Genomic DNA, 13157 nt, shown 5'->3' with positions numbered 1-13157 from the left:
TTAGTCTCTACCACCTCTGCTGGAAGGCTGTTCCACTTATCCACCACCTTATCAGTAAAGTAAAACTTCCATCTAATCTTCTGACCCTCTAACTTTTAAAGGATGACTCTAAATAAATCTACTCACCACTGTTGCTTTTCTCCATTTCAACAGTCTCAATTTTAATAGTTCAGGGTTCAATCAAGGTTTAAGATGTTAGTGTCCCTTTAAATTTAGTTTTTTTCTCTGTTGAGTATAAAAAAAGTATTCTTTTGTTACGGCTCAGCTCATCCCACCCTGTCCTTTACAGATACAGAGATAAGATTAGAGGGTTTGCTTGCTAAACGCGTTGTCCCCGGTCAGACAGGAACACGCAGAGGAAGCGCAGCACCGCTAACATTCAGCCCATGGCTTACAAACAATCTTTAAATACATTTTATAGAGGTCAGATGGGGGTAAAATTCAAGTCGTTTTGTATGTGTCCCCAGAATCCACCTTTTCACCCTAACACCCGAGGAAGATGGGGGCCGGGAACATTTTAAGCCCAAGAAAATAATTATACGACCAAGTTTGGGATATTTTCTTTTCTTGATTTCTATGTATTTTTCGACTTATGCAACATTTTCCAACAAATATTCCTTGCAACCATAGAGCGAAAAAAAAGAAATAAAAGTATGGTGGGAGTTTCTCTGTAAATCATTGTATTGTAAGGTAGAATCCATCATTGCCAGAATAAGAGGCCATGGCTGCTGGCACAAGTAGGGCAGGTATAAAAAAATAACTAAACCTTAAAGCGTTTTAAGAAGACAATACTGTCATTTATAGATGTTCTTCTCCTAAAAATTGTAGTTCCCTGGGCTTTTATGGATTAAGCAGACTAGTCTTCCATATAACGATTAGGACAGTTCCCTTCGGAATGCCAGGAAGCCACTGTCTTTCACAGAGGGCCCCATTGGTGATTGAGCAATGTTGTCGTCATCATCATCAATTTGGGCAGTGTGGAAATAAAAGTTCTTCTTTTTCCCATTGTGGACCTGTTGAAGTCTTAGGTGGGTCTTCAGGGGGGGTGAAGGTAATGGCAGAGCATTGGCCATAACTCTGACACTCAAAGCCACTTTTATACTGAACCATAGATGTGAGAGTCACGCTAATCATTCAGTTTCTGGGGTGTTTGGGAAATCTCCCTGTATTTATTGTTATCTTGGAATGTAAAGAGAATAAATAAACTGTTCTTGGGCTTCTTAAATGGAACACGGCTGCATGTTATGTATACAAAGCCTGGTTCCCCGTTAATTTCCTGTTCCGTAAATACCCAGAAACATTCTCCTCAGTGATAAATGCCCATGTGAATTCCCGTTCCTGACTTCTAGATTGTAATATCCTCTCGGCATCTGTTTGTCTGGCAAAGTAGACCAAAATGATTGCACTGACCGGCCAAGACTGCTTAAAAATTTATGAGCTTCAGTAACAAGTCCCCAAGGCCATGTCTTGGAGTTAAAGGGACCACAAGATGACTGTGCATTCTGGTCTTGGAACCAACTACTACGTTTACTGGACGCATCTGCTGACTGCTGGTAGGAGAAATCTTAATTAACAAGTCTGTTAAGTTAAAGCCAAAACTGCAGAAGACCCAAGAATTGTCAGATGGAGTGGGTATTACATTTTAGTTGGATTTTAATTAGTTGGAGAAGTCAGCTTGATAGAGTACCTCGCAGAATCGAGCCTCCACTGTATCAGAGGTCAGCTACGGTGTGTGAACCGACAGGAGAGTTGAGGGTAGCAGAATTAATGAAGACACCCCAAAACAGGATGATTTTATGTCTTGTGAGTTCTGACATGCAGAACCTGATTAATCCAACTGTAATGGCCTTACTTGTCCGCTTTACCACTTTAGCCTACCTTCATTTTGTTACATTCTAAAGGTAAATTGTCCCCTCTTGATGACAGAACATAGGCTTCATTGTTACAATGAATCTATGAAGGCCCCTAGCCCCCTCAGCCTGTTATGGGGAGGCCATGCTGTCACAATGTATCTGTGTAGGCCTCTCTAGGCTTTCCCTTAGACTACCAAGTGGATGCCATGCTGGTACACTGTATCTATGTAGGCCTCTCCTTGGTCTGAGTGAAGGCTGTGCTGTTACAATGTATCTATGTAGGCCTCTCCTTAGTCTGAGTGAAGGCTGTGCTGTTACAATGTATCTATGTAGGCCTCTCCTTAGTCTGAGTGAAGGCTGTACTGTTACAATGTATCTATGTAGGCATCTCTAGGCCTCCCAGGCTCTCGTCAGCTTACTGAGTGAAGACTGTGCTGTTAAAAAGGTATCTATGCAGGCCTCCCCTGAGCCATAGACACTTTTTGTGCCGGCCTGTTCAACACGAGGGCAAGTGGCCAACAAAAACACAACTGGCCAACCGCAGCTGGCTCTTGGTACTTAATAGTTTCATGGAGCCAAACCGTGACTGCAACAAGTAACCGATTCATGAAAAATACTATCCCATTGTTGGCGCTCGTTGAATAATTTCTTCAGAAGAAGCTGGGTCCACAACGTCAAATGTCTTCTGTGGGGGGAAAACAGAGGTTACTTTAGGTTCAAAGTCTTGGATGAGGTTCCAATGTTCAAACGCCTCCATGTAAACATTGTGTGTAGGGTAAGAGCAAAATATATTTTCTAAAAACGCTGGCGCTCGAGCTGTCCATAGCTGATGTGTGTAGAAACGTTTGAACCTCCCAGGTGGGTACATGATTTGATAAACTGTGCGATTCTTGGTATGAACTTCAAAGCTCCGCTTCTGAAGACCTGATATTTAGACTAGAAATGGCCTGAAACGGGAAGAATTCAGACCTCTAGTGCTCTTTTCTGAATTAACTTAGACATTGGGACCGATCCAGCTCCTGATTCAGTAGCTGCCAATAAATGAGCAAAGGTTTGCATTGATTCAGCTGATGAAGATCCAGCCTCCGTTGCCGTAGTCAAGAGGAATCAGAAGAACGTAACTTCTGTTCACAGCCTGTAAGATATAATTTTCATAACCTTCTCCCCTTTACCACCCCTGACAGCACATAAGCAGCTTTGCAGTGATTTAAGATGTCATCGAGCAATGTCGATATGTGTCAAATCCGTGACTCATAAGAATGGAACACAAGTCACTCAGGATTCTATGAATGTGTATGTTCATCTGTTACCCACACCGATATCGTAACACAGTGGTGCTTACAATCCTCTTCACCTTGATGCCCTCAGATTTTAATGAATTTGAATGAATGTGTCCAATATTTGCTTAGTTTCTAAAACCTGATAACCAGTTTTTATGAGTTTAGAGCCCTCAAAAACCCAATCCATGAAGAAGACACTGAAGTCTTATATTGTTGTGGGTCTACATGTCCTTGGTATGTCAGATACCCAATTGGCTCACTTCTGAGTCCATGCACCGGCCACGCCTTTGGAACGTGTACTTTCTTGGCCAAGGGTCCGGTGTTACTGTAACAAGGTTGGGTAATTACGCCGCCACCATACAGTATATTCTGCATTCAAAGTTTCTCATCGGTATCTTCACTCGTAGGGAGAACGTGCGTTTGCTGCGTCTTGTACAGGCAGGATAGTTCAGCTGCCCGTTCCCTTGACCTGTTCGTAAAGTGTATATATGTATATGTAATAGTGTCATGAAACTATTAAATTAAAATAGTCTATGTATCCTTCACAGAATCCCCAGCTGCAGCAGACACAATGTATATCGCTTATCAATGTGTTTGCGGCAGGTAAATACTCTTATAGGCTGCTACGTCTTGTACATAGTCACCACTTGCTACAGAAAGGTTTTTACAGAACAGTTTAGATATATATATAACTGCTTGATAAAAATATTCATGTTTTGGCTCAATACTCCCAGCCATGCTTTGCTGAAAATATTTGTTAAAACAGGATTCGAAGCTGATGGCGTAGAATGTTCCTCTGGCTAATTCCACTATTCTAGTCATTTATTTTTATATACTTTTGGACAGTCCAGGAAAAAAAACCCAAATATTACCAGAATAGGATTTTAAAATTGTAAAATGTATTATTTTTTTATTATCTTCCCTTAATATTATTGGTAAATATTTTCTATATAGTGACCCAGAAGTATCTGCAGATTCTTGGTATCCTCGTATTTTTGATACATGTGTTCTCTTTCGTGCGCATGAATCCAGATTTGGAGGTGATGACTTCAACACAACGGGCTGTAATATTTTCAGTAATTTTTTTTCACATTTTTTTTGTTCTATTTGAATGATATATATATATATATATATATATATATATATTATGGAGAGATAGCTATATATATATATATATATATATATATATATATACTGGTAAGAGGAGCCATTGGAATACGGAGGGCAGAATACTGTTACATCCTGAGGGACATTCTTTCAGGGATCAAACGCTCTCGTGTACATGCATGACATCTCTGCCACGTTCCTGGCATGCGCGCGGTCCACACGCTCCGTTATTGGACCCCAAGGATTTTTTTTTTGGTGCGTGTGCTAAAAGATGACATTGTCTTGTTAACACGGTTTGCTTGTGAAGTGAGAAAATAGGGAGGCCATCTGTGTGCAACATGTCTAAGTATAGGAGGTGTGAAAATGTTTATTTGACTACGTTCTCCCATTTCACGAGATACTTGCTTTTTCCGTGTGGGACTAGTAACAAAAAAAAAAAACCCACTATAAATAAGATTCTGTGGATTTCTTTAAATGAAGTTGTCGTTTCTATCTTTTTTTGTGTTATTTCTTATATTAATATGGCAGAAATGTACAATAGCAAAGGAATTGGTGCAAAAAGAGAAGGTTTAGGGGAGGGAGTTGAGAAAGCTTCTTTTGTGGTTGAACGGGAAACTGTATCTTCAGCTAGCGTTGTAAGGAGGATGAGGTTGGGTACCAGCTGAAGTTTCCTTTAAGAGTTGAGGTTTTGGACCGCCAAGAGAGATGCCTCGTGGAAGATTGTTCTGGAGATCCCCGCCAACAAAGTATTTTATGCCTGAGAGGGCACAGTGGATGACTACTTACGTTCATGACAATTTCTGGCCTTGTTGTTTTGTTGGTGTTGCCCATTCCATCATCAATTTGTATCCGGCATTCTCTACAAACCTATTTATTCGCCAAACCGTCAATAGACGGTGAGCTCGAGCGAGATGAAGCGTTTTCTTTCACCGCATTTAGTATTAACGTTATTAAGAGTCAGCACATTAATAATGCAACGTGATGGAAAACCCATCTTACGTCATTCCATTGTTTACTTAATCGAATAAACGACTTGGAATGTGATCTCGGTGGACAACTTATTAGTTCCAAGTATGACTTGGTGGAGAGCTGTAGTCCTTTCCTTATTTTCAGAAGATGTAAGTCCATTTTTCTTGTTACAAAGCAATGATCTGTAGTAAATTTGACTACAGAATCTGCTGAGAATTGGAATCAAGAGCTTTTTAGGGCTCACATTGTGACTGCAGCCTTATGTTGGTTCTTTGGAACCCTAGTGACTCGACTGTGCGGTTGCAACAAGGCTTCATGATCCTTTATATGACCACCTGGTTTCTACCGTGTGGTGAGTCTCTAAGAATGACTTCATGCATGTAGTATTCTTTGACATGATTGTCAAGGAACATATTGTTCCGTCAGTCCCAATGGGTTTGACTCATACTTGAACCTCTTGCTTCTATCTCTGTAGCTGAGTGTAGATTCGCTTTATTCTGGAGTGTTCCGGGTAGTACTTTTGCAAATTGCCATTGCTATTATCAAAAATATATGCTTGGGTTGACTCACGGTATTCTTACCACTTCGGACAGATGATCTATGTCATTTCCAGGATACCAAAGGTACACATCACAACATAACATTATTGAGATGAATTAATATTTGCTTGCCTTGTTCTTAAGAGTTTAGGGGACTGTTACCACCTAAAGAGAAGATGGAATTCCACGTTCTAGAACGTGACCGACCGAGGTTGAGTAAAGTCTCATAGAAGACGTGGGCTTGATTTACAGACCACGGAGTCCACCACGTCATTCAATAGCTGTACATCACTGCTGACCCATGATATCATTCCCCCACCCCCAAGGTTCCTCCACTATATTTGCTATTTATATATATAAAAAAGGTTGTATTTGGGCTTTATTTATTTTTGAATACGCCGGTTTGCCAATGTTTTGTAAATCAGCCGAAGGAATTTCTCGGTGGGAGGCGTACATGTCCCTCGGAAACATTAAACTGGCCTTCTTACCGCGCATTAGCTCTGCTATCACGCCTGTGCCTTCCTAACTCATCCACTAGCGAATTCCCTTGGATTCTGTGGACTGAGGCTACAAATGATTGAGGTTTATAGTTATCTCGAAGACGCTGCCTGGATACAAAAAAAAAAAAAAACAATTTTCCGTTGCTGTGGGTATCTAATGACTTGTCACCTCTATAAATCGAGGTGAGTAACACTATCTAGTTATAGCAGCCACAAGACATCATCTCCTGGTATTCTCACGCGGTAAAGTGGATATGATGCACTGCGTTGCAGGCTATTAGCTGGATATAAGATGTACGGTTTTAATTCCAAGATAAGTCGTCATGTTTCCAGTGATAATATATGGAGCTAACCTTCAGAGCTCCACATCGGCCAACATTCCTTTGGAACATGATGGAGCATTGGTGTCACGTGAGGTCAAGATCATGATGTCATTCCCAGCCAATAAAACTTTGCATAATGCCCTTTTTTTCCATATGAATAGGCTCAGCGGCCAAAACCCACTGACATTGGCTGAGAAATGTAGCCAACTGGACTTTCCAACCAAACCGAGACAGCTGGTAACTATAGCTGGCAACCATGTTCCATAGTAATTGCATTGTAATGTTTCCTAAACCAGGGGTTCTCCAATGGGATCTACTGGTTTATAGAGATCACCATGTGCTTTAAAGAGGTCTCCACGATCTTCTAAAGGATGTAACAGAGAGTCTATCATAAGGAAAATGTGTGTTTATCAAATCAGTAAATGCCGCGCAGGCGTAGATTGTTCCTTGGCTGCCGGTTCTCTGGGAATATTTGAATATCCTTTATTTTTATGTTCTTTGTAGCATATTTAATCATTGTTTTATGGCACGTGAAATATGTTTCAAGAGATCAGGCTCTCTTTATTAAAGTTGTACCGGCCGTGATTTATATTCATACCCTGCCGGCCGTGTTAGAGATGCAGAGAGATTGTCCTGTATTCTTGCCAACTCCATCAACGAGATAATCAAATTGACGATGGAATAATTCTGTGCAAATCAGAATATAGAAATGAGCATATAAATGGGAATATCTGCCAGTCCTCTCGCCGCTATGACGCCGCGACATTCTAACGTGTTTCGATATTCCACACTCAACGAGCTTCCATGTTTTATGGTGCAACATTGTAACCAACATATACCAACACTCTTTATATAGGATACACACGGTATAGAGCATAATTGTTACAATGGCTACATTTCTAAATAATTAGATACGTTCCATTCTTTTTGGGGGCTTTTATGCACCCCTTTGATAAGAAAAGGCTCTAATGGTCTGAGAAATGTGCAGTGCTGTGTAAAATGGCATGTCAAAGCCATGTGTGGCGTGGCGAGGGTTAATTTGATGCGAATAGTGAAGTATAAATACACTCACGCGCTCACATTCCTCCATGTTTACAAGCTCTGAAGCGCGTATTGAAAGTCCTCGCAGAGAATGTGGAGGGTTAATCGGTATATCTGCTGTTCAGTGTGTATTTTATTATTATTTTTATTTATTTTTTTCTTTAAATGACCAAAAGCACCCCCAGATACCACCCACCCCTCGGGAGGAATGCAGGGTAGAACGTTTTTTTTTTCTTTCCGATATACAAAAAAAGAAAGGGGGAAAACATGAAGGGTAACTTGATCTAGGAAGGACAATGTGGGGTTGTAGTTAACAGTTTCCATCTGCTGCCTTGCTGTACCAGCAACACACGGTCCTGTATTTTCTCACCTTTCTCCTTCTCTCTCTCTTTTTCTTCCTACTTCTTTCTCATTTTGTCTCTTTATGCCATTTTTTTGCATCTCTTTATCTCTCCCTCACCTTTTACCCCGTCGTTCCCTTCCATCTTTACTGTCCTTGTCCCCATCGGTTCCAATCCTTTTGTCTTTTTTTACCCTCTACCCTTCGATCAATATCCGTTTTCTTCTTGTTGTCTTTGTGTTTCCTTCTCTCTTTACTCATTCTTCATCCATCCTTTCCTTCTTTTCGTTTTCTTCTTCTCTCCTCTCCTCTCAGCCCCGCTGAGGAAAGCAAAATTTGTCGAGAGCCCCAGAATTCCAGAATCTGAATTAGGATCCCCGACTCTTGGCTCGTCCCAGAAACTGGACGCTGATGCCTACCTATTGGGTAAGTGTGTGTGTCTGCATCCCGGCATCGGCGATGGGTTCCTAAGGAAACATTTTCAGATGTTAGAAGTAGCTTGTCTGATTTTGATGGAAGGAAATTCTGCTGCAGAACAAGACCAGTTGGAATCCCCAAACGTAGGGTCTGTTTTAAAGAGAAAAGAGTTATGGGTTTTGATTTGTTATTTCTGTTACTCCTAGGTGGCTACTCAATCATTGGCCCCATCTGCCCACCATCTGCCATGGATCCACATATTCCATGATGCTTGACAAGCTTATGACTGGGTGACCACCAGTAAAGTATTATGGTTTTAGTAGATTTGCAACAACCGAGGACCCATAGGCTTCCTCTTGCAGACAGAGTCTGTAGTTTGAAACACCATGTAGGTGTTGGTGTTCATGGCTACAGTTCTTAGGTAATGGGGAGAAGAAGGTTGTTGTTCAAAGACCTTTACCTCCAAGGAAGTGGCCTCGGTCTTCTAAATTATGGAACAAAATATAGTTTTCTTCTCTGAGCAGTTTTTCCTTTACTGTCGACTAGAAGGTTTCACCAATCCCAAGGACATTAAAGTTTAGAATAAATATGGCGGCCGTGCTCCAAGTGGCTGATTGATGATTTGTTGTAAAAATGTATCTGCAGCCTCTCACTCTCATTTGGTCAAGGAGGCCTCAAAGCTCTCCGATACGCCTATTCAAACATCTGTCTGGTTGTGCTTGCTGATGTGCCTTTTCCTCCTTGCTGTAAGGGTCTTCCATTAATTCTGAGAATGCTTGTAATGAGGCAAAATTAGGACATCGGGATTAATACTGCGGTCGAAGGTGGAACAAGAAGTGGGAGTGAAGATGGAGGAACACTTTTCTTGTCGTGATTTGGTTGAATTCCATAGCAGATCGGGGAGCCGTTTAAAAACTCTACATCGATAAATTGTAATGTTGGGTTGGTGAATGTGTGAAATGCAACAAAAAGGGTAAAGTTTGACCTGGCGGGTTCACTAATTTCGGGAAACAACGAAGGCTGTATACGGAGAGCTGATGTATTCATTTGGTTTTCTATATTAGGCTTATCGAGGTTTTTAAGTAGAGCTGTGAAGGCAGAAGGCTCCTCAGTTCCTTGTGCCTCGTTCTTCTTCCTCGTTCTGAGGGCTTGTCAGTATAAAAGCTGCCTAAACTTTTAGTTTAAAGGAACCCAAGAGTTTTTTTGGTTTGTACGTGTGTGTCCCTCTGTATCCGTTGAGATCATCGAGAGCAGCTCCAGGGAGCGTGGTGTTGGGTTAGGATTCATATGAAGCTTGGCAACAATGTATCAAGTTATTGATGTCTCATAACAAAGCCCATGCTGTTCTTAGCCAGCCATATGTCATCTCTATGAGAAGGATAGAGAAGAAGACATGGCTGTGCATGAGCTGGCATACACCACATCCACTTAGCAGAAGCAAAACTATTTGTGAACGGGCATAGCTTTAGGTCCGTGCCTTCTTACCCTGTTGGTTGCACAGTTGGAACAAATGCTTAATGACACCCTCCATATAGATTTTTGGGGACACACTTTCTGTTAATGTATTTTTTTGTAATACTGTTGTATTAGGTTCCCACCTCCCCTGGTAGACATTTCCATAAATCTACCACTCCTGTACATTTTTAGATCTTTCTTGATCTCATCCGTTGTGAATGCATAATCTCCTCTCCCAGCATCAGTTTCTGATAGATGATTCTTTGTACTCACCTGTCAGCATTCTTATCTACCCTGCCGAGGAGAAACATTGTAGCCGTGGTGAACTCATCCATCCCCCACTTTTTTTTTTCTTTATTCGTTTGCACCTCTAACACACTGCACATCAACAGCTTGCAAAGTGAATCAGCATAAAATATGCAAAGTTTCCATAGAAACCAACCGGCGGCCTTATATCTCGAGGCTGAGCCGTGAGCTCGGTGGGATTCTGGGTAATGGCCTCGGCGATGCGACCGCTATTGGGTTAAAAAACCCAGCGGATGAATAGTAATAAAACTTCAGAACATGGGTTCGAGGATTACGTTAACACATTAAATCTTTTCCTTCCAGCCTTCTCCTCCAAATTGGCCCTTATGTCTGATTTACAGAGCTGGCTGTAGATTTTTTTTGGGGGGGCCAAGCAACCAGATTAATTGTGGACCCATCTTTAACTAGAATAACTAAAATAGTAATTATCACAAACCTATTGTGACCTTCAGATAAATGGGGGTCCTAAACAGGTGCTTAATCCTCTTATGTTAGTGCCACCCCTTTAGAACCCTGATGGACCATTCATGGACCTACTCCTTTAGAACACTGATGCTCCTATCAGGGATTCCGTAGACAGTCGATAAAAGGTTCCAAAGCTACTTGTGAGGTTTGAGGAACTGCATGGTGACCATGGTAGATCCCATGGAATGAAATCTTCAAGGAACTTAAGGCTTTCTGTTTTTTGGAGATAATTGTTTATCTGGGAGGGTGAACGGGCTGATTGGGGCACAGAGTGCTTCACGCCAGATTCTGGCCAAACTGAACATTAACCTTTATGTCTGTCCAAAGTAACCACTGATTTACAAGGTTTTTGCAGCTTGAAGACCTTTCCGACCATGTCAGCTGAGATGATTAGGGGGTTAAGATATCTTCTGCCAGCAGTGCTGACAAAGGATCAGACACTTGTCCTGTAACTGCTGCAGGATTGAGTCATCATCCTCTTGTAGAACGCGCACGAGGTGTTGAGCAGAGCGCTGCACCGAGTGTCAGAGAAAGGACACGCAACGTGGTCGGACACCGTACCTTCTTGAGGAGGCTTCAGAACAGCTATTAAGACAGGTTTCTTTGTAGACACAGCACGTAGAAAGGGCAATTAGGTTCTAGTGCATTAAAAATGTATCTCTGAGGCAAGTTAAGACTGGATTTGTAATAATAACACTTAGTTATAATAATAATAACACATTAGACCCAAGACCTTGATACATTGTACCCTAAATCAGTTGGAACAAGTAGTATAAAATGATAGAACATGTTAAACAGTTACAACGAGCTCCAGATCAGCCGAGTGTCCAATCATTAGTGATGTAAACATTCTCACAGTTCCGTGCTTGCCAAAACTCTATCGTTATTTCCTTGGGGAATGATGGAATGATGTCACATTGTATCTGCATTACATGGCAACATCTAGACTCTCTGATCACGTGACACCCCATGTTCTACTCACTTCAGCCTGTTCACCTTTCCTATATGTCCTGGTTGTCTTTGGAGGCCATCAGAAACCTAAATATAAGATCTTCTTCCATCCTTTGACCATCACACTGAGATAAAAGCAGGGATCAGTATAGAAGCTTAAAGATATGGCTGCCTGGTTTCCAGTTGGATGGTGTATAGTTGAATTTGATCATTGCTCCTACAATTTAGCTATCCCCTTATCAAACAACTGGATGTGTATCTGCTGTTGAATTTGGTGATGCCCCTTGGGCTTTGAAGTTGAGGGCTTCATGGGCGAGTTCAAGGCGCTATGGTGTCTGCAAGGAGAATAGTGGGAGGTGAAGAATCGTCAGAGAAGGTGGTGTGTGGGTGACTGTGTTTTTTGTCTTTACAAGATGTCAGAGGTGTCAGGAGAGCAAGTTGTGACTTGATTAAAGAAGACAGAGAAATAATTCTCTTGAGCATTTGGAAGCCTAGAAAATTATTATTTTTCCAAACCTTTTACTTCTCTAATCTTACTTTTCTGTTACTGTTAAATCCACCAGCTGATCACCTTGTGGTGCTTTTTTAATTAACCATATTTTTTTGTAAGTAGGTTTTATGTTCAGTATTAGCCTTTACTTTTGGGTCGTGGTTTGTGGTTTCTCCCTTGATTCCTCTCTTTCGATACCGGGAGCAACATCTCTGCTGGCTTTCTTGTTGATTCTTTGATAAAACAAGCCAGGAGTTATAACGTGTATGTGTTTCTCCTGTAATTTTGGTAACATGACTGAAGTATGGTATTCCATCCCTCCAACCTTCGCCTCACTGTCTCGTAGTTGGCTATCGGCTTCAGTTGTGATGAAGAACTGTACAGTAGTCTGCATCTCTTTATTGACTTATTGTTCTGTTGTAAGGATGCTCATTGGATCTATTCTTTGTTCTGTTCTCTCTAAAGATGTGTTCTTTTCTGTAGGGGAAGAGGAGTCTGTCCTTGGTCCTCCCCCATCCGTTGATGAAGCTGCCAACACCCTCATGACCCGACTGGGCTTCCTCCTGGGAGACAAAGTCAGTGAAGTCCAGGCCACCGGTCCCCAGTACAGTATGGAGGGGCAGGAGGAAAACCAGGTGAGGCATGGAACTCAAAACAACAACTGGACTACCTAGTGGATCTTGGCAGTCAGAAAAGGGGACATTCGGTGGGATGGTAGTCATCCTCAGGATGGAGGAACTGTAACTCCCAGAAGGCAAAGACCAGTTGTCAGTGATAAAGATTTTGGAGATGTGAAAATAGGAAGACTCTTGAGGACAAGGTGAACCTGGCATGGAAGTATAAGGACAACAGGTCGCATTAGTGTTCCTAGTTAGTTTTAGATGAAAAGGTTGGGGTAAACTGCTTTGGCTTGAGGGCAAACAGCTGGATGGAGGATAAGAACAATAAGCCATAATTTCATTGTCTCGTGTTCCAACTTCCTTCTATTTCTGTATTGTCAACAAAGCATGCTGTCCTCCTTCCAGGGCTCTGCGGTGACCCAGCGGATCAGTCCTTGTTCTACCCTAACCAGCAGTACGGCTTCTCCACCTGCCAGCAGCCCCTGTTCTACCCTTCCACCA

The 13157-nt window shown here is 41.8% G+C and overlaps 1 protein-coding gene across 2 annotated transcripts in view; it reads left to right on the top strand.

The window, feature by feature from the left end:
• TANC2 (tetratricopeptide repeat, ankyrin repeat and coiled-coil containing 2) overlaps window positions 1-13157 on the top strand; it is an 84589-nt gene that overhangs the window by 52104 nt on the left and 19328 nt on the right. For both annotated transcript variants that reach the window (XM_053454004.1, XM_053454003.1), the window contains exons 4-6: window positions 8268-8378; window positions 12520-12671; window positions 13062-13157. The exon at window positions 13062-13157 is cut by the window's right edge and continues 73 nt beyond it. In XM_053454004.1, coding sequence (XP_053309979.1) covers window positions 8268-8378; window positions 12520-12671; window positions 13062-13157 — 359 coding nt within the window. The remainder of the gene's footprint in view (window positions 1-8267; window positions 8379-12519; window positions 12672-13061) is intronic.

This window comes from Spea bombifrons, chromosome 13 (assembly GCF_027358695.1).
Source record: "Spea bombifrons isolate aSpeBom1 chromosome 13, aSpeBom1.2.pri, whole genome shotgun sequence".
Classification (NCBI taxonomy): domain Eukaryota; kingdom Metazoa; phylum Chordata; class Amphibia; order Anura; family Pelobatidae; genus Spea; species Spea bombifrons.
This window is presented reverse-complemented; position numbering and strand designations above follow the sequence as displayed.